The 19,376-nt window shown below is 40.7% G+C and overlaps 1 protein-coding gene across 1 annotated transcript; it reads left to right on the plus strand.

The window, feature by feature from the left end:
- Positions 1–11,434: 11,434 nt before the first annotated feature.
- LOC126796457 (vacuolar protein sorting-associated protein 51 homolog) lies at positions 11,435–19,330 on the plus strand. The gene is made up of 20 exons (XM_050523282.1): positions 11,435–11,801; positions 12,012–12,151; positions 12,355–12,409; positions 12,492–12,599; positions 12,693–12,791; positions 12,884–12,961; positions 14,075–14,152; positions 14,512–14,652; positions 15,205–15,305; positions 15,391–15,458; positions 15,984–16,057; positions 16,147–16,213; positions 16,631–16,746; positions 17,157–17,423; positions 17,528–17,641; positions 17,784–17,855; positions 17,988–18,038; positions 18,185–18,412; positions 18,487–18,663; positions 18,826–19,330. The coding sequence occupies exons 1-20, from the start codon at positions 11,622–11,624 to the stop codon at positions 18,943–18,945; spliced, it is 2,334 nt and encodes a 777-aa protein (XP_050379239.1). The 5' UTR covers positions 11,435–11,621; the 3' UTR covers positions 18,946–19,330.
- The last annotated feature ends 46 nt before the right edge of the window (positions 19,331–19,376 follow it).

The raw sequence follows: 19,376 nt of genomic DNA on the forward strand, positions 1-19,376 counted from the left end.
TGACAAGACGACGTCATTGGTCTTATACGAACGGATCTCGTACGGGTTGCCGCATATAACTAATGGTGTGCCCCTTTTCAGGTCACATTATTTCCCGAATTTTCAATGGGAGTCTGCTCTGTTTGAAAGTTGAGCAAATTATTTTTTTAATGTTTTATTTGTTATATATTTGAATGGTTAAAAATGTCAGTAAACGGCTTAACGAGTTTTGTTTCGGTGGAGTTTGGTGTGATTTGTGCGGTGGCGGGTTCCTGACATTGTTAAATGGCGGTAGTTTTCTAATAGCGGGATGAAATACAGTGTATATACATGGTAGTCATGTCGACAACATATTGAGAAAGTTGTCAAATCGGTATATTGCTTTCTATGAGTTTTAACTTTCTAATATGTGATTAAGCAAATGGAGTTGCCCAAATGTGTGGAATGAATGCATAAGATTAGAGGAGACTCCCGTTATTTATTGTCTCCGGTTTAGGATTTATGTCAACTCATTGTATCAAGAACCCTTATCTAAAAATAAATAAATAAAAAGAAAAAAATTGGGCCAATTTCAGGAAGCAAATTTGCCCAGTGGCAGATCCATGATATTTTCTCAGCCAAGGTAAGAATTGCATGTCACTTGAAAATGTAATTTACTTCAGTTAAAAAGAAAATCAATACAACCATTCAATCAACGACGAGAAGGTAATTGTCCAGGACGTGATTTCATGTTTTGAAAACACTGCATTATAGCATCATTACTAACACTATTGAATACATCTTTCTCAATATAAACAAACAAACTATCATTCAACCATTGATCTCTCATTCTATTACGAAGTGGATTCTTGACAATGTTCATAGTTGAGAATACTCTTTCCACTGAAGCAGTCGCAATTGGTATACCTAAAGCCAAAGTTAGAAGCTTGTACACTGATGCATGTGTTATGTGTTTTCTTGTCTCCACCAATTTTTTTCCAAGACTACTGATCCCTTTCAGTTTAGAAAAATCATTGTTGGATCGCATATCATTAACATAAAAATCAATCTTGTCTTCAAGTGATAACACATCTCTTTCAGAAAAATCTCTTGGATAAAATTTAGCAAGAGAATTAACTTTTGTTTGTTAAAAGCAACAAATGAATCATCTGGACTTAAACTTGAAACACAATTCAAAAGCTCATAATTTACCTCATTAAATCGATCATTCAAGTTTGAAAGTTGTCTATCAATCACAGAATAAAAGACATCCACTGATACACTCAATAATGATGAAGGGATGTTAACTTTTCAGCCTTACGATGTGATTTCCCATGAGCAACAAAATGTCATTCATATCCGGAATCTTGATACCATGCTTGTCACAAAAAGAATAGACCTTGTGAAGGAAATTATCTCATTCACATTCTTCCTCCCTCATTTTTTGTAGTTGTTGCGTGCTTGCCTTCACTAAATCCATATCATTGACAATATCTTGATCATTTCTTTGTAATGCTTGTGATAATCCATTTGTCACACCCAACACTTGTCTCATTAAAAACAAACAAAATATGAAGTCAAATGATTGTATTTGTGTTACCAATAGATTTCATTCCCCACTTTGATAAGCATTTGTCTCATATTTACTAATCATTTCAATCACCTTAATAGTAGAAGAAAACATAGAGATAATGCTCAGTAAGGGGTACCGTAATGTGATCCTTAACGTGTATCACCTGGATGTTTAAGAGTAGTTTCTTGATTCAATCCTCTTCCATTTGGAAGCTTATTATTTTGAAGAGCATCTATGAGTTCATTTTGTTGCTGCTCCCGAAAAAGATCATGGCGTTTACATGATGCTCCAACAAGGTTAACCACTCTTGTCATTAAGAAAAAAATGAGGCAACTACGACATAATTTTTAGCTAGAGCAACAAGAGCAAGTTGAAGTTGATGTGCAAAACAATGAACATAAAAGACACAATCATTTTTTTTAAAGATAAGTGCCTTAAGACCATTTAACTCACCTTGCATATTACTAGCCCCATCATAGCCATGTCCTCACACATTGGATATGCTCAACCCATTTCTAGAAAATAGCTCATAATCTCATATATTGCAAGTTTTAAGGATGGTGCATCAGTACGTTTAACATGTTCGATGCCAACAAATCTCTCAATTACTTCACATTTGTTATCTACATATCAAAGAACAACTCCCATCTGTTCTTTTACTAAACTATCCCGAGCTTCATCAACCAAAATAGAAAATGGTGCATTACCCATATCAAACATGATTGCATCAAGAGTTTCCACATCAACTGCATTTATAATATTTTTTTGTATAGCAGGTGATTTCAATTGTAGATTTCCATGAGCATTATCAAATGCGACAGCCTTCACACTATCATTATGGTCAATAAGAAATTCTAGAAGCTCAAGAAAGTTTTCTTTGTTGCTTGAAGATTCAGATTCATCATGACCACGAAAAACAAGACCTTGCCGCAACAAGAAACGAACACAATCAATTGAAGCATTCAAAAGAGTGTAATAGTTATGCTTAGAGGTTTCAACTTGACAATTAATAACTGACTCCAAATGATGTTACTGATTCATAAGAGCCTGACAATTCAGTATAGCTTGGTTATGAACACTACCAACAGTTCCAACATGCTCTTTTAAGTCCCTGTTTTTCTTCTTCTAATTGTTGTAACCTTTGGCAGTAAATGTATCACCGCCTCCTTAATCACCATATTCTGGTTTAAAAGATAAAAACTGAGACAAAACAAAGCATCTTTCTCTATGTTATACTCTAACCAGTTAAGATGATCATCAAACCAAGAAGCGTTAAACTTCCGTTTAGTTCCATATATCTCTCTTTGGGGAAACTTATGGTTTCAAGGCTAACAAGAACCCTTGAGCAAATAATGTCGCCTATCTTGATCACGAATATTTCGACGTGCAGGGTCTGAAGGAAGATTTTCCAAAATTTCTTCTAGTTTAGTTCTCTTTGAACTTTCACCATCAACACTGGTCTTCCTCTTCTTTATAGATGATGAAGGATTTGAAGGTTCCTATGTTCTTAGAACTTTATGAAAGTATCTCTCCGTCACTAATTTCATTGTGATCAACAATTGAATTTCAAAATCACAATATGCCAATATCAATATGATTCTATAAAGGATAAAGTCCTTACATAATAAATCAAATCAAAAGATCATTAACCAATAGATCAGTAATCAAAAGTCCTAAATTCAACCAATTCAATCAAATTAATCAAACTCATAAATCATTCAATCAATGAGGCATTGAGGCAGCAAGTAACCTGATAATCAAACATTCAAATAACTCTTGGTTCATTAAACAATGAATGAACAAATCATAAAGAATGAAAGAATGACGATATTAATATATTTGATTCAAATAAAGTGTATTGATTCAATACTTACTTGAATAATTAAGGGGCTTAACGGTTTTTGCCTTTGCAGGAGAGAAGAAAAATTGAGGAAGATGTATTGTGTTTTGAAATTGGGATCTTAGGTATGGGAAACAAAGAAGAAGCTGAGGCTTGCAACGCACAAACTTTTGGAAATTTGGAGAACGACTCGACATCATTCGTTTGAGAAAATGAGAAGTTTTTTTTTAAATAATTATAGTGTCGGTTTTTAAAGTGAGATGTCGTCTTTTGGAGAAGAACAGAGAAAAAAAATTCAAAAATGGTGCTGATGTGCGGTCGTCTTCAACCTTCAGCTTTGCCGAATTTTGCCATTCTTCATAAGTTTTTCTCTAGAAAAACTTCATGTAATATGCCCAGCCTAGGCAGCTCCTAGGCTCGTCTACATATGGATACGCCCATGAATTTGCCAATCACATTTTATTTTCCCACTTTGTGCCCACTATTCTAAACTCATGACATGTGTCTTTTCTCAACTTATAGTTAGATAATAATTGAGCAATTAGACACATTGACATGCGTTTAGAAATGTGGACAAATAAATGTCGTCGACAAATTTGTTTATGTTCCGGGAGAATTACTATTCTACCCTTGTGTGTGTCTTAGCCTAATAGGTTTCCTGTTAGGAGATAGATTAGCATCTCCGTAGTAGATTAGGACTCCGAATCCTACGGGATTGTGGTGTTGTAAATGCCTATATATAGGCCCCCATATCATTCAATAATATACAAGTATTTCATTCTCAAACACGTTATCAACACGAAGCCCTAAAACCCTGAATCTTTTAGAGCCTTCCGAAATTTTTTTTTTCCAACTCCCTGCCACCGCATCCTCCTACCGCCGCCGCAGCCCCTGCCTGCCCTCGCAGCCCCGCAGCCCCTGCCCTCGCAGCCCCGCAGCCCTGCAGCCTCGCAGCCCCGCAGCCCTGCAACCCCGCAGCCCCGCAAAGCTTCCTCCGCATTCGCCGCTCGCCGCTCGCCGCATTCGCCGCATTCGCCGCTCGCTGTTCGCCGCTCGCCGCATTCGCCGCTCGCTGTTCGCCGCTCGCCGCATTCGCCGCTCGCTGTTCGCCGCTCGCCGCTCGCCGCATTCGCCGCTCGCCGCACTCGCCGCACTCGCCGCTCGCTGCTCGCTGCTCGCCTCAAAGCATTCAAAATTGCTCCTCCCGCATATTCACGCAAGAGACGTGAAAGTCACAAGCAAGGACTTCGCTCAAGAGAAGCTACTCCCGTATACTACAAACCTCCCAAGGTAAATTTTTATAAACGTTCCCGCTTTTGAACGTATAGATATATTATATCGGGCGCTATTAGCCTTCTTCTTGTCTTAATTCCGGCCTTTCTTATAACGCCGATGAGACTATAGAGGGATGGGTTTCCCCTCTTGGTCGATGTTTTCTGTGTGACGGTCCTGGGGGAGTCACGATTGTTTTGAAAGGGAAGTTAATCGATTTTCGTGTGGTCGCCTGAGTGCACCGCTGTTTTGGGTGCGATCATGAGTATCGCCGCTTGCATCGATTTTTTCTTGTGACCATATACGTCACCCCTTCTAATTCCTATTATACTTGAATCTAATCGATTCTGTATTCGTGTTTGTAGATGTCATCGCCATCTCGACCGGAATTTGGCCTTCTTGATCTAGAAGGAAAGGAATACCACCGCTGGGTTTCCGATATGGAACTCGCGTTTGAGAGCCGAGGGATTGAAGGCATGTTTGCCGACCCTCCTGCTGATTTCCCACCTATGGCTAAGACTCAGACTCTCATCTTTATGAGACGTCACATCCATGCAACTCTCAAGAGGCAATACTTGAACGTAAAAGATCCTAAAGAATTATGGGACAAACTACGCTTGCGGTACAACAACGTTCATGATAAGCTTCTTCCTGAATTGACCGTTAGATGGGATACCATCCGTCTATTGGACTATAAGAGAGTGGATGATTTCAATCAGGATATGCTATGCTTACAATCCGATCTTGGCACCGTTGGTGTCATCAAGACCGACCTAGATCTTCTCAATAAGACATTGGACACGTTTCCAATCAACTATGAGGTTCAAGCTCATACGTACCGCACTCATGTAGAGGAAGGGAAGATCCGGTCTTTTGCCGACTTAATGGCACTTTTAGCTAAGAAGGAGAGACATTCTGAGATTCTCCTCAACAACAACAATAGACCTGTTGGCACTAAAAGAATTTCTACGCCACAAGCTAACTATGGGAAAGCTCCTAAGCAAAAGAATCAATCAAGGAACGCTCCATATCAGCACCAAAATAACAACTCTCGTGGTGGGAGGCAACAAGGCCGATCTCGGCCTCGGTTCAATACATGGACCCGTGATGGTGGCGGCGCCGCACCCTCAGGGGGAGGCCGTCCCCGTCCCACACTCCAAGGAGGCCGTGCGCCTCCTAATGCCTCCACTTCCGGTAATGGCAAGTCTCCATGCTTCAAATGTGGCTCCTTTAAGCACTTTAATCGCGATTGCCGCGCTAGCAAAGAGATGATCAAGGCTTACTCTGCCTACAAGAAGTTTCTACAACCCGAATCGAATCATGTGGATGAGGACCATGAGATCGAGACTCACCATATCTCCATGAAACCCGAGCCCCTTGCTTCTAAAGCTAGGCCTCCGGTTGCTACCATGGATACTCCCGACTTTGATTAGTCGTTTTAGCTTCTTTAGCTTTATGATTCAAGTATCGTTATGGCCGACCGCCATTGTTATTTTCATTGACTTTGTAATAGTCTTTTGACTTTGGAATTAGAAGTTTATGTGTGATGTATTAAAGATTGGCATTCAATAAAATTTCTCATTTCTTGCTTACAAGACGATCTCTTTGAGAATTTTATTTATCCGACACTTAGCATGATGATCAACGTGTGCAACTCACGTGGTTTTTAAATTGGACGCTTTTTGGGTCACATGGGACCCCAATAGCACTACATTGTGAATTTGGAACTTAAAATTCGGAAAACGAACCTCGGAACGTCGAAAACGACGTCGTTTTGCCTTGGCCGGCCCCAGTTACTATTCCGGCGTTTCCGGCACGTTTTGCCGGCGTATTCGCCGTCTTCCGGCCATTTCCCGGTGTTTCCGGCACCGCCACTCGGCTCCTGCCGGCGTCCCCTGTCGGACCTGAAGTCCCGGCCTCCATACCGGCCAGTTTCGACAGCCGCCGGCCGGTTTTTCCGGCAATCGGTGCCGCCGGTTTTCCACCGAGTTTTTCGACGATTTTTTCGTCGTTTTCTCGTGATTCTTCCGGCATATTGCAGCAGTCCCTGCTGCCACGTTTTCCTCGTCCAAAATTCACCCGGTTTAGAGTTCTTTTGACATGATTTTCCGGTTTGTTTTTCCGGTTTTCTCCAAGTCCGTTATATGCACTCACCGGTACTCTTTGTGTGTGTTTCCACACCATTTTTGGATGGTTTATACCACCCTCGTTTACTGTTTGGTATTTCACTGCTTCAATACCATGATTTCCAACTCTTTAGTTGAAGAATGTAGTACTATTGCCATGTGATACATTCGATGGAATCGCGCTTTGTTTCGATTCCCTTTCTTACAATATCCTACGGCGTATTGTATAGAATTGTTCCCGTGTCGCTGACTCTCTTAATTGTCATTTTGTAGATGTCCCGCGGTGAAATCGAATGTCTAGCTGATTGCGGAACCACCCACACTGTCCTACGGCACAGGCAGTTGTTCACGGATCTAGTGTTTTCGACTTCTTCGATGACTACAATGATTGGCTCGAAATCCATCATTCAAGGAAGCGGCACTGCTTCTTTCATGTTGCCTAATGGTACGACTCTTAACGTCGTAGACGCTCTTTATGCGCCGAAGTCTCCCCGCACCTTGCTAAGTTTTAAGGACATACGTGCCAATGGTTTTCACCTCGATACTTATGTTGAGAATGGAGAGGAATATCTTTGCGTTACCTCTGAGAAAGCAGGCCATCGCCGCATCTTAGAGAAGATGAAGAGTCTTGGGAATGGATTGTATCTTACTTCCATTCGGATCTTTGAATCATATGCGGTTGAACGCAGCTTTTGTGATTCAGACTCTTATATGCTTTGGCATGCCCGTCTCGGGCACCCTGGACGTGATATGATGATTAGAATTCTTAAGAATTCACATGGTCATCCATTTTTCAAGTCCCGGAAGCGATTGGACGATCACCTCACCCGTGCTCCGCACGGTGAGGCCGTGCCGACCCATGCACCGCATGGTGAGGCCGAGCATGCCTCACTCGGCAGCTCCACGGCTTTCATGCCGTCGGTGGCGGCATCCCCTCCTTCACAGGAGCTTGTGATGCCTCCCGTGCTTTCACATGCCTCCATGGCAATTTCTGATGCCCATCGCTCGTTTTGCAAAGCTTGTTCTCTTGCTAAATTTCAAGGAAGTCCTTCTTTTGCTAAGGCTTCAACCGAGAACATTCCATTCTTACAACGTATCCAAGGTGACATTTGTGGACCTATTCAACCAGAATGCGGACCTTTTCGATATTTTATGGTATTGGTTGATGCATCGACGCGTTGGTCACATGTCGCATTGCTATCCACAAGGAATGCTGCATTTGCTAAGTTATTAGCTGAGATCATCAAACTTCGGGCTCACCACCCCGATTATACTATCAAATCCATTCGTTTGGATAATGCTGGAGAATTCACCTCCAAAACTTTTGATGATTACTGCATGTCTATTGGGATCGAAGTTGAACATCCTGTTCCTCATGTTCATTCACAGAACGGTCTAGCAGAGGCTACCATCAAGCGTATTCAGCTTGTTGCTCGGGCAATGGTTATGGGTACTAACCTGCCGGTCTCTGCGTGGGGATATGCAGTGTTGCATGCAGCGACACTTATTCGTTTCCGACCCGCGGCTAACCAAGCGTTTAGTGCGTACCAGATGGTAACTGGTTACGAACCCAATATTTCACACTTACGCATCTTTGGTTGCGCCGTTTATGTGCCTATTACGCCTCCGCTGCGTACTAAGATGGGTCCTCAGAGACGATTAGGTATCTATGTTGGCTATAATTCCCCAACGATTGTCCGCTACTTAGAACCAACCACAGGAGATCTCTTTACTGCAAGATTTGCAGATTGTCACTTTGATGAGACATGCTTCCCGTCGTTAGGGGGAGATGGGAATGTTATCATTCCAAATGAACGTCAGGAATTGACGTGGTGTGTCCCCACTATGTCTCATTATGATCCCCGCACTGCTCAAAGTGAGTTAGAAGTGCAACGCATTATCGACCTCCAGAAAGTCGCGGATTCGATGCCCGACGGCTTTGTAGATATTGCTAAAGTGACGAGATCAAACATACCCGCTGCGAACGTACCGGCACGGTTGGATGTCCCGAAATACGGGCGTGGAAGACAAGCTCCTGGACCTAGCAACGTTGGCACCGCCCCTGACAGTGGGACGGAGGCCGACGGCGGCACCACCGTACGCCGTGGTGTTGCCGGCGCCCCTTGTGGCGACGATGCTGAGATGGCCCAGCATGGAGCAGCTTCGGCCTCGGCTCCTCAAAGAAAAAGGGGGAGACCGATAAACTCTAGGGATTCAAAACCTAGAAAGAAGCGAATGACTAAGGCACAACGCGTCATCAACGATGAATCACCATCGTATGAAGTTGTCTCTGATTACAGCTATGTCCATGAATCAACTCAAGTGTTTCCGTGGGACGCTATGGAACCTTGTTTGATGCCAGAGAACAACGAAATCTCAGTGAACTACACAAGTGAGCAGTCGGTCCGAAACCGAGCCACTACATGCATTGATGACGTTTTCACTTATTCCGTCGCACTTGAGATCATATCTGAAGACGACGTTGAACCTCGCTCTGTAGCTGAATGCGAACGCAGAGCAGATTGGCCGAAGTGGAAGGAAGCAATCCAGGCAGAACTTGACTCATTAGCGAAGCGAGAAGTCTTCGGAAAGGTTGAATTGACTCCAAGAGATGTCAAACCTGTTGGACATAAATGGGTCTTCGTTCGTAAGCGTAATGAGATGAACGAGATCGTGCGTTATAAGGCAAGACTCGTGGCGCAAGGATTCTCACAACGACCTGGTATTGACTATGAAGAGACTTATTCTCCTGTTATGGACATCATTACCTTCCGCTACCTTATTAGTCTGGTAGTGTCCGAAAGACTAAACATGCAGCTTATGGATGTGGTCACAGCTTATCTCTATGGGGATCTTGACGCAGAGATATACATGAAAGCTCCTGAGGGACTACCTTTACCTCCATCAAGTGCCTCCAGACCACGGAGTGCTCATGCAGTCAGATTACGTCGTTCATTGTACGGGTTGAAGCAATCCGGAAGAATGTGGTACAATCGGTTGCATCAATACTTGGTGAGAAGGGGTTACAAGAATGATGAACTATGCCCATGCGTGTTCATACGAAAGACAAATTCCGGATTCGTCATCGTTGCGGTCTACGTTGATGACATGAACATAATCGGTACTCTTGATGAGATTGAAGAGACCGTGTCTTATCTGAAGTCGGAATTTGAGATGAAAGACCTAGGGAGGACGAAATTCTGTCTCGGCCTTGAGCTTGTGCATAGGGCCGACGGCATCTTAGTGCATCAGTCAAATTACACGCAGAAGATGCTTCGACGTTTCAATATGGATCTATGCAGTCCATTGTCTAATCCCATGGTCGTCCGAAGTCTAGATATCAAGAAGGATCCCTTCCGTCCTAAAGAGGATGATGAAGAAGTTCTTGGTCTTGAAGTTCCATACCTTAGTGCGATTGGGGCACTATTGTATCTTGCTCAATGCACTAGACCGGACATATCTTTCGCAGTGAACTTATTGGCTAGATTTAGCTCCGCACCTACGCTACGTCATTGGAATGGAATCAAGCATTTGTTTCGATACTTGAAAGGTTCCCTTGACATGGGATTGTTCTACCCCTACTGCAGAGAGAACACCGCCACGGTATCTCCCCACACCACCGCCGTCGCCGACCCCGGCCTTGCTGCCGTACGCCGCAGCGACGCCGCCGGCCGCCATGGCGTGGAGACCGTACGCGGTGCCGAGAGCAGCCACCGGTCCCGTGCAGCTCTTTCCCCCGATGCAAAGACTCCAAACAACTTGTTAGTTGGTTATGCCGACGCAGGGTACCTCTCTGACCCTCACAAGGCTCATTCTCAAACCGGTTATGTGTTTACCATTGGGAATACGGCGATATCTTGGAAATCCACAAAGCAATCTCTTGTTGCTACTTCTTCGAATCACGCGGAGATCATCGCTCTCCATGAAGCAGTGAAAGAATGTGTTTGGCTACGATCACTTGTTCGCCATATTCGTGATTCTTGTGGATTAATCTCTACAACTGATCAACCTACGTGCATTTATGAAGATAATGCTGCTTGCATAGAGCAGACGAAGTTAGGTTTCATCAAGGGAGACAACACCAAGCATATTTCGCCTAAGTTCTTCTACAACGTTCAACAACAGAAGTTCTTGAATGTTCAGATCAATCAAGTGAGTTCAGAATCCAATGTTGCGGATTTGTTCACCAAGTCTTTGCCTAAATCTACTTTTGTGAAACATGTGAAGAGCATTGGCATGCGTCGCTTATTGGAACACTAGAGTTTGGTAGACTTCAGGGGGAGTCTACATCACATGTTAAGATCCTTAAGTAGTTGGTGCGTTGTGCTCTTTTTCCCTTCGATCAAGCTTTTGTTTTACCCAAGAGGTTTTTGTTTTGCTTGACAAGGTTTTTACCGAGGCAACGATGTGTGCACCATGCAACCTAGGCATGCGACACAAGGGGGAGTGTTCCGGGAGAATTACTATTCTACCCTTGTGTGTGTCTTAGCCTAATAGGTTTCCTGTTTGGAGATAGATTAGCATCTCCGTAGTAGATTAGGACTCCGAATCCTACGGGATTGTGGTGTTGTAAATGCCTATATATAGGCCCCCATATCATTCAATAATATACAAGTATTTCATTCTCAAACAGTTTATGCTTATTTCATATACATTTATTTATGCGACGTCGTTTTGGCATTTAAGTAGTATTCGCGACTGATAAAAACTCCGGTCCAGTGCTTCACCATCGCCAATTGTCTAAATCTCGGCTGAAACTCTCTCTCTCTCTCTCTCTCTCTCTCTCTCTCTCTCTCTCTCTCTCTGAACTAGTAGGTCTTCTAGAAGAGTCGATTTCTGTTGAAGAAGAAGAATGGAGGTGGAGGATGTGGCTCTGGACGACAAGGCGAAGAGAATGAGGGATCTGCTATCGAGCTTCTACTCTCCAGATCCTTCTACGTCGTCCCTAAACTCCAATTCATCTTCCAAGTACGCCACTCTCGACGCCATCAACACCACCTCCTTCGATCCCGATCAGTACATGAATCTTCTCGTACGTTCTCTCTTGAATTTCAACTAGTTCTAGCTGTCGATTCGTATATGTTGTTATCCAATTTTAGGTTCATAGATACTTATTACTGTTGTTGTTTAAGCTCAGTTTTGAATGTGGATGTGTAATCCAGTTACTTGACATTTTGTATGGAATTGGTAGGGTAAGATACATAGTTTTGATTGAGAATTGTTATTTTGTGTCAATTTGCAGGTACATACTTCAAACTTGGAAGGGCTTCTTCAGAAACATGTTCAAATGGCCGCTGAGATCAAGAATCTCGACACCGACTTACAGATGTTGGTTTATGAGAACTACAACAAGTTTATCAGCGCAACCGATACAATCAAACAGTGAGTCTCCAACTTCATTTATTTATATATAACATCTTTTTTTTTTGTGAATAAATTATTTTAAATTTCTTATGAAGTTTTTATTTGCGTGTTTCATTTCAATCAATATGGGACTATTTCTTACCGGTGCTGTTGATAGGGTAACCAATTTTAGAAAATTTTCATAGTGACATTTGTGCAACCTTTCTTTTTGTCCCCAACAGGATGAAAAGTAATATCGTGGGCATGGAGGCAAACATGGAGCAGCTGCTTGACAAGGTACTCATTATCCTTTTCATTTCAAAGATTTAAGAACAGATGAGTAAAACATAGGTCACCATTACCTGGGAAATTGTTGCAGATATTGTCCGTGCAATCTAGGAGTGATAGAGTCAATACTTCTCTTTTTGAAAAGCGAGAACACATAGAGAAATTGCATCGTACCCGCAATCTTCTTCGCAAGCTTCAGGTCTGGAGGATTATATGTGATTTACAGCGCTTTGATGGTCAATTTAATGTCTGTCTTTGTGGGAGTTAAATTTCTTTTTATGTGGAAGTGCAGTTCATATACGATCTACCTGCTAGACTCACAAAGTGTATCAAATCAGAAGCATATGCTGATGCAGTCAAGTTCTATACTGGTGCATTGCCAATTTTTAAAGTAATTTCTCTGCTCTTATAATTTGAATATGAGATCTCTAGAATTTTAGTTACTTTCTGATATTTTTCTTCCGGATGGGACTTTGTTATTAGGCATATGGAGACTCTTCATTTCAGGATTGTAAGCGAGCATCTGAAGAAGCTGTCACCATAATTATAAAGAATTTGCAGGTTTGTATTTTTAGTTTTGCTTCATACTAGGTTTGCTGGTTTTTCTCTTGCTTCATGCCTATCCATGAACCATTAGGTTTATTATCTTGTTTCATGCATTAAATTTCTTCTACAAGTCGTCCTGATGATGAGCATCTTTGTTTTCCCTTGACATGTCTATTTGTCCTTTCCTTTCATAGATGTCTTTTTGTCACAAAGTATTTGTGTGGTTAATGTAAACTTCATTTATACCATTTCCTTTGGTGGGTTCTTGATAAGTTGGTGATTCTTAGCTGGACACTTGGATGTTTTTTTTTTTCGATAAATTTCCGTAGTTTATGTGTCTAGATGGTCAAATGTAGGCCTGGATGTGCATTTGTAATGCCATATATATAATGTAGTATAAGTTAAGTAGTACTATTATTACTGGAAAACTCACTGAAGGAGTTGCATATTACCCTAATATTGGATATGTGATTAGCTATATAAATTAGATATATACAACAGTCTCCACGCACGATATAGAAATGAGGTACTTATCTATGTAGTTGATATCCCTTTGTGAAAGGCTCTAGCTTAAAGCTCAGAAAGTTGTGTCTCATGGTCCTGTCATCTCTTTCAGTGGTAAGAATCACCATGATAGGAGGCTTAGGAGCATCAATGCTGCATCAGTAATAAGGGAGGTGAATGCAATGTTAGCAATTTTTGGGATAAATATAGTATTTTAGTAAGATTCTTCTTTGGACATCCTGAAAATACTGAAAGAAGCTCTATGAATTTGTGGGCTTGCTGTATTTCTGACCGAGGACTTCTTTCTTAGGATAATGAGAAAAGTTTATGAATTAAGGGATAACTGTTTTTTTTTCATTTCTGGCTAAGATATCACTTGTCAACCTTTCCTGCATTTTAGGGCCTTTTAGAGTATTAATCTAAGGTAAATTAATCAAAGGATTGATGTTCAACAGATTTGACCTAGCAGTATTATGTACTGAGGACAGCTTTAGCCATCTCTAGCTTCATTGGCATACAGTCGATGCTTAAAATTTCAATTTTTATGCAGAAAAAATTGGTGACTGCAACTGTGTCTACTTGCTAGAAACTTCATCTAACCGATTGCCTGATTGTTCTTTGCAGGGAAAGCTTTTCTCAGATTCTGAATCCATCCAAGCAAGAGCTGAGGCTGCTGTGCTTCTTAAGCAATTGGATTTCCCAGTTTGTACTGCACTTTTTTGTTTGTTTTATGCCCTAGTTTTATTATTTATTTATTTGTCCATTCAGATTATTCTTCCCTGTTTAACTAGTTCTGACTCCAGGCAAATATATTATTAATAGTAAGGGTGCATAGCTTTCTAAAGTTTGTTGTTGTTCTCTGTTGCGGACCGTCCATTTTTATCCTGATCAATATTGTTTTTTTTTTTCAAAATAGAACTTTCAGAAACCAACTCATCCTTTTTCTCTTTGCTTATTAGTAACTGATTAAGTTTTTTTTATGGGTCCATATAAATTTATAATACATTGCTGATATTTTCTGACTTGATGCATTTAAGGAAAAATATTGCATATCTTGGCAGGTTGATAGCTTAAAGGTGAAACTGCTTGAAAAGTTGGAACAGTCTGTTGCTGACCTGCAGCTTAACATTGAAGAGGTTGGTAATGCGTCAGTGAATTCAAATCACCCTTCTACAGATCCAGCTCCTGCCACTGCTCATGAGGTGAGTATTTCGGATTCATGATCTCTTTTCCTTTCTTATCTTTGGCAAATAGTGTGTGATGACTTGAACCTAAAAGGAACCTATAAAAGCACTGACCACAATTCTTCAACGAACATGCACCATTGTGTTCAAATTCAGTTTAACTACATGATGCTTGGCTGTATAGTCTTTGGCCTTTATTTAATATACATATTGACGTAGGCAACAGATTAAAAGAATTTATTGGTAATCTTTGTTGGCTAGTTCTCCAGAGACCCCCTCTGTGACATTTGAGACTATCCAGAATCACTTGCTAGAATTATATATGGTAAAAGAGTTTTTTTGCCTTCTTTCCCTAGAGCACTTTAAAACCTTCAGAGGTCCCAGTAGGTCAATTAGTTAAATCTAGAAGTTGATGGTTCCATACATAGTTGTAATAAAGGCTGCTATGCACTTCAAAATGCATTCAGTTTTCTGTTTGAATTCTTTTTGAAATCTCCTGACTCATGCTGCATACTATCTCTGCCACCTTAAAATTGCGGTACTGATGCTTCCATCATCAACTAAATTTAGGCATCTGTTCGTGAGTTTGCGGAGGCTATTCGTGCCTATCGGGCAATATTTCCCGATTCGGATAACCAACTAACCAGACTTGCACAAGACTTGGTTACCAGGTCAGGAGCACGTGGTTCTACAATTGAATATTTATACTTGGGGAACAATGTACTCATTGATTGTAATCTATGTTTGTTTCCATAGGCACTTTGCAACCACTGAGGACTACATAAAGAAACAAGTTTGGTCAGCAGATCTACTAGGTGTACTTCGTAAGTACTATCTCTGTGCTGTGACACCAATCTTAATATTGGTTTTTGTCTACCTTGTCGCTAAAGCAAATGGAAATTTTAACACTAATACCTGTCAACTATTCAGCTGTCTCATTATCTTTATATGTAATTTTGCTTCTTCTTCTCTAGAATTTCCATTCATGAATTTTGCTTGCTCCTCTTAAATCGCCAACCTCTTTTTTTTGAAAAATGAGGAGTTAAATGTATCTATACTAAGTCAATCAAAGTGGGTGTGAAAGAACATGAATACCCTCGCACTTATATTATTTTGGACTAATTTATAATATATAAGGGGTATGCTTTTGCAATGACAAAGTCAAAATTTAAATCTAGAAGAAAAGTTTTCTGCTCAACAGATTGTAACTTCCCACCATTCACTGCAGGTAACTCCCCCCTCCCCCTCCCCCCAAACTCTCCAATGAGATTGAAATTGCTATTCTTGTAGCTTTATCAACCTTAGAAGATTCCCTTGAAATGTTAAACCAAAAGCTTGTCCCTTTGCAGGAATTATATGGAAATATATACTTATGTTGGAAGATGTGCTACATGAGGCTGCTCTAACTGATTATTCTTTTGAGGTCTTCTTGAATGCCATTTAATTTAAAAAAAAAAAGTATTTGCATGAGCTCTTCCTTTTAAGTAAAAAGAGTAATCTGTACTGATGCAGGCTGCCCAAATTTCTGTCAAATTCTATGTTGCCAATAAATTCTCTCATCTCCAAAGTGAGATATCAGGTATTCATGTTATTCAACATCTATACATTCTTTTAATTTTTTGCATCTTCCTAAACTATAGTACCAACAAATTGCAGTCAATAGCAATTTTTTTATCTTAGTCTTTTATCCTCTCCTCACATCTTGTTCTGCTAGATCCTCAACTACCATTTTCGTTTTTCAGGATTGCTGTACATATCGAGTTATCTATTCAACTGTACAAATACAATAATATAACTTTTAGTGGCAGAATCTCATAAAAGAGAATAACTTGATATGCATTATTATTTGACCTCTAATCATTAACACTCTCATTCTCTATATATATAGTTATCTTCTCTCTCTCATTCTGATGACAGGAAGGTTCTTGGTTGAAAATTTTTGAACTTTTTTAGTCCAAAGAAAAGCTCTTGAGTTGAATCTGCTTGACTTTTTCAGATGCCCTCAAAAAGGTCCAAATTAGACAAAAGAGTAGCGGAGAAGATAATTCCTTGCAGGTTGCTCTTGAGGGTGGAAAAAAGGCTGTTCTCCAAGGCAGCATGAATGTCTTACTGGTTAGTGGTAATGTAGGTAGTATGCAGTTTAACGGTTTTTTTTACCACATTTAGTTATGCAGGACACCACAGATGTAGGTAAGTTCTCAGATGTGTCTCATTCTAATTTACACTTGCATACGTGTTCTATATAACTTGTGTAATTTTATGCTTGCACATGCATCTCCGATGTTGTGCTTGGATATACATGGTGACTATACAAATGCTGTAACTACATTCTGTTGGTTTGTGAAACATGGGCAGTTGTCACCAACTGTATGCTGTAATACCCAAAATGAACAGTCCCTTCTGCTTGTCTTCAGCTTCTTAAACAAAACTACAGCCTTTGTTTTTCTTTTTCTTTCCTTATCATAAAGAAGGGAGGCTGGGCAAGTGAATGCTTATGTAATCATTGTATCATTCTATTTCAGGACTTCCGCCAACTTCTCGACGATGATTTGGGCCTACTAGTTAAACTGAGAGACTCAATTACTGATTGGGTCCAAGAAGGGTTTCAGGAATTCTTCAGGGCACTTGATGGTCACTTTGTGTTGCTATCAAGCAGGCATAGTTCAGCCAGTCAAGATCAAGGTTTGACGGAGGGAATACTAGATGACAAAGTTCTGGCAGGGCTTGTCCTTGTGCTGGCCCAAATGTCACTTTTCATAGAACAAAATGCCATCCCAAGAATCACTGAGGCAAGTAGATTATTACTAATGACGCACTTTATGTTTTATTAGTTTCAGTACTAAAGTGATATTTTCCAGGGTCCTGTGTTGAATTTTCATCCTCTCATTGTCAGGAAATAGGTGCTTCCTTTTCTGGTGGTGGTGTCAGACGCTATGATGGGCCTGCCTTTGTTCCAGGAGAGATCTGTCGGATTTTCCGGTCAGCTGGTGAAAAGTTCCTGCACCTTGTATGAATTCAAAACTTAATTGATCTCTGAATTTGTTAGGTTGTTCATTATTTGCTGAGCTACTACCATTGAATAAGATTGAGTTAATCTATTAGTTATACAGACATATGGTTACATAATGTCTTGATCGGGTCCGTTTCAGTACATCAAAATGACAACTCAAAGGATATCAGTTCTCCAGAAGAGGAAGTTTACAGCAACAGTTTGGATCAAGGTATGCTTTCTGTTTGGCAGTATTCCAAAAGCGGAGAGGGAAATTGCTGGCATGGGTACTGGATTATAAGAAATGGTGGTGACTATCAGTATAAAATTTGTAATTTGTTCATATTATTTGACATTTTCACAGCACAAGGAGCCGCGAGAAGTTAGCATGTTTGTTGATTTATTTCTTCACGAGGTAAGTACTTGTTGTTTCCTCTCCCCAATTGTATTCTCTGCCATGAAATAAATAAATGTAATTCTGAGTGAAACTATGTACTCCTAAAAGAAAAAGGTTGCAAGGAATTTTCATTTGGTAACTTATCTCCTTGTCTAATGTGCTAGTTGGAAGGAATAGGGAGAGAGGTTAAGCAGATTTTACCTGAAGGTCTCCGCAGACATCGTAGGGCTGACAGCACTGGGAGCACTACCTCATCACGGAGTAATCCATTACTTGAGGAGAAATTGAGTCGGTCAAATACCCAAAGGGCAAGGAGCCAGCTTTTGGAAACCCATCTAGCAAAATTGTTCAAGCAAAAAGTTGAAATTTTTACTAAAGTGGAGTTTACACAGGTAATGTGGTACCTGTTGGATTTAATACTGATACTGGTAGAGTAGTATGAACTGAGGCTGCTTGCAAATTGCAGGGGTCAGTTTTAACAACTGTGGTAAAACTGGGGCTTAAAAGCTTGCAAGAATTTGTCAGACTCCAAACGTTTAGTCGAAGTGGATTCCAGCAAGTTCAGTTGGACGTTCAGTTTATGAGGACTCCTATAAAGGAAATGGCAGAAGATGAAGCTGCCATTGACTTTTTGCTAGATGAGGTATAAGAAACCTATCTCTTCTACATGTTGAACATTTGAACTCTCAAGCTCCTTTTTTATGAGGGATTGATGCTAGTTGTATTTCTCAGGATTTCAAACTCGCTTACGAAGGCTTAGAAGTTTGGTAGACCTAATATCTGTGGATTCTTTTGCTGAATGTAGGTGGTTGTTGCAACTGCGGAGCGTTGTCTTGACCCAACTCCTTTAGAGCCCCCTATCTTGGACAGACTTATACAAGCGAAGTTGGCAAAAAGCAAGGAACAGAAACCACTTTCTCCATGATATTGAAAGGTGCAGAAACATTTGTGACCCTCCCATCCCATCGGCTTACCTTGTGTACTAAGTTTGATGCTTCAGCTTTAAAGTGAGATCCTAAGCTTGGCTGTGGAGTGTTTCAGGCTGGAGTTGAAAGTGCTAGAAGTCTTCAAAATGGATTCAGACTGCAGGATATATAACAAGTCTTGTTGTGAAATGACAGTAAACACTAATTTGAACCTCCCCTATTTGTTCCCAATTATGGTCAATTGCTACTTGCTTATAGAGATTACAGAGCTTGATCGTAGTATCCAATTGATCAACCACCCGACAGAGCTACATATGTCCGAGACAATTAAACACATTCATATTATTCAACGGACTACAGAGCATAATATACATGCTTTTTCAAGTTACATATTTATTATTCCAGTAGGCAATCAGCAGAAGGTCAAGCA

The sequence above is a fragment of the Argentina anserina genome, chromosome 5, assembly GCF_933775445.1.
Source record: "Argentina anserina chromosome 5, drPotAnse1.1, whole genome shotgun sequence".
In the NCBI taxonomy this organism is placed as follows: Eukaryota; Viridiplantae; Streptophyta; class Magnoliopsida; order Rosales; family Rosaceae; genus Argentina; species Argentina anserina.

What these genes read in the sequence shown, in the direction of transcription:
- LOC126796457 (XM_050523282.1), top strand. Translation starts at nt 11,622, where the DNA reads ATGGAGGTGGAGGATGTGGCTCTGGACGACAAGGCGAAGAGAATGAGG. An exon ending in ATCTTCTTCGCAAGCTTCAG is followed by an intron (nt 12,600 to 12,692) that starts GTCTGGAGGATT and finishes GTGGAAGTGCAG; the next exon opens with TTCATATACGATCTACCTGC. An exon ending in AGATCTACTAGGTGTACTTC is followed by an intron (nt 15,459 to 15,983) that starts GTAAGTACTATC and finishes GTCCCTTTGCAG; the next exon opens with GAATTATATGGAAATATATA.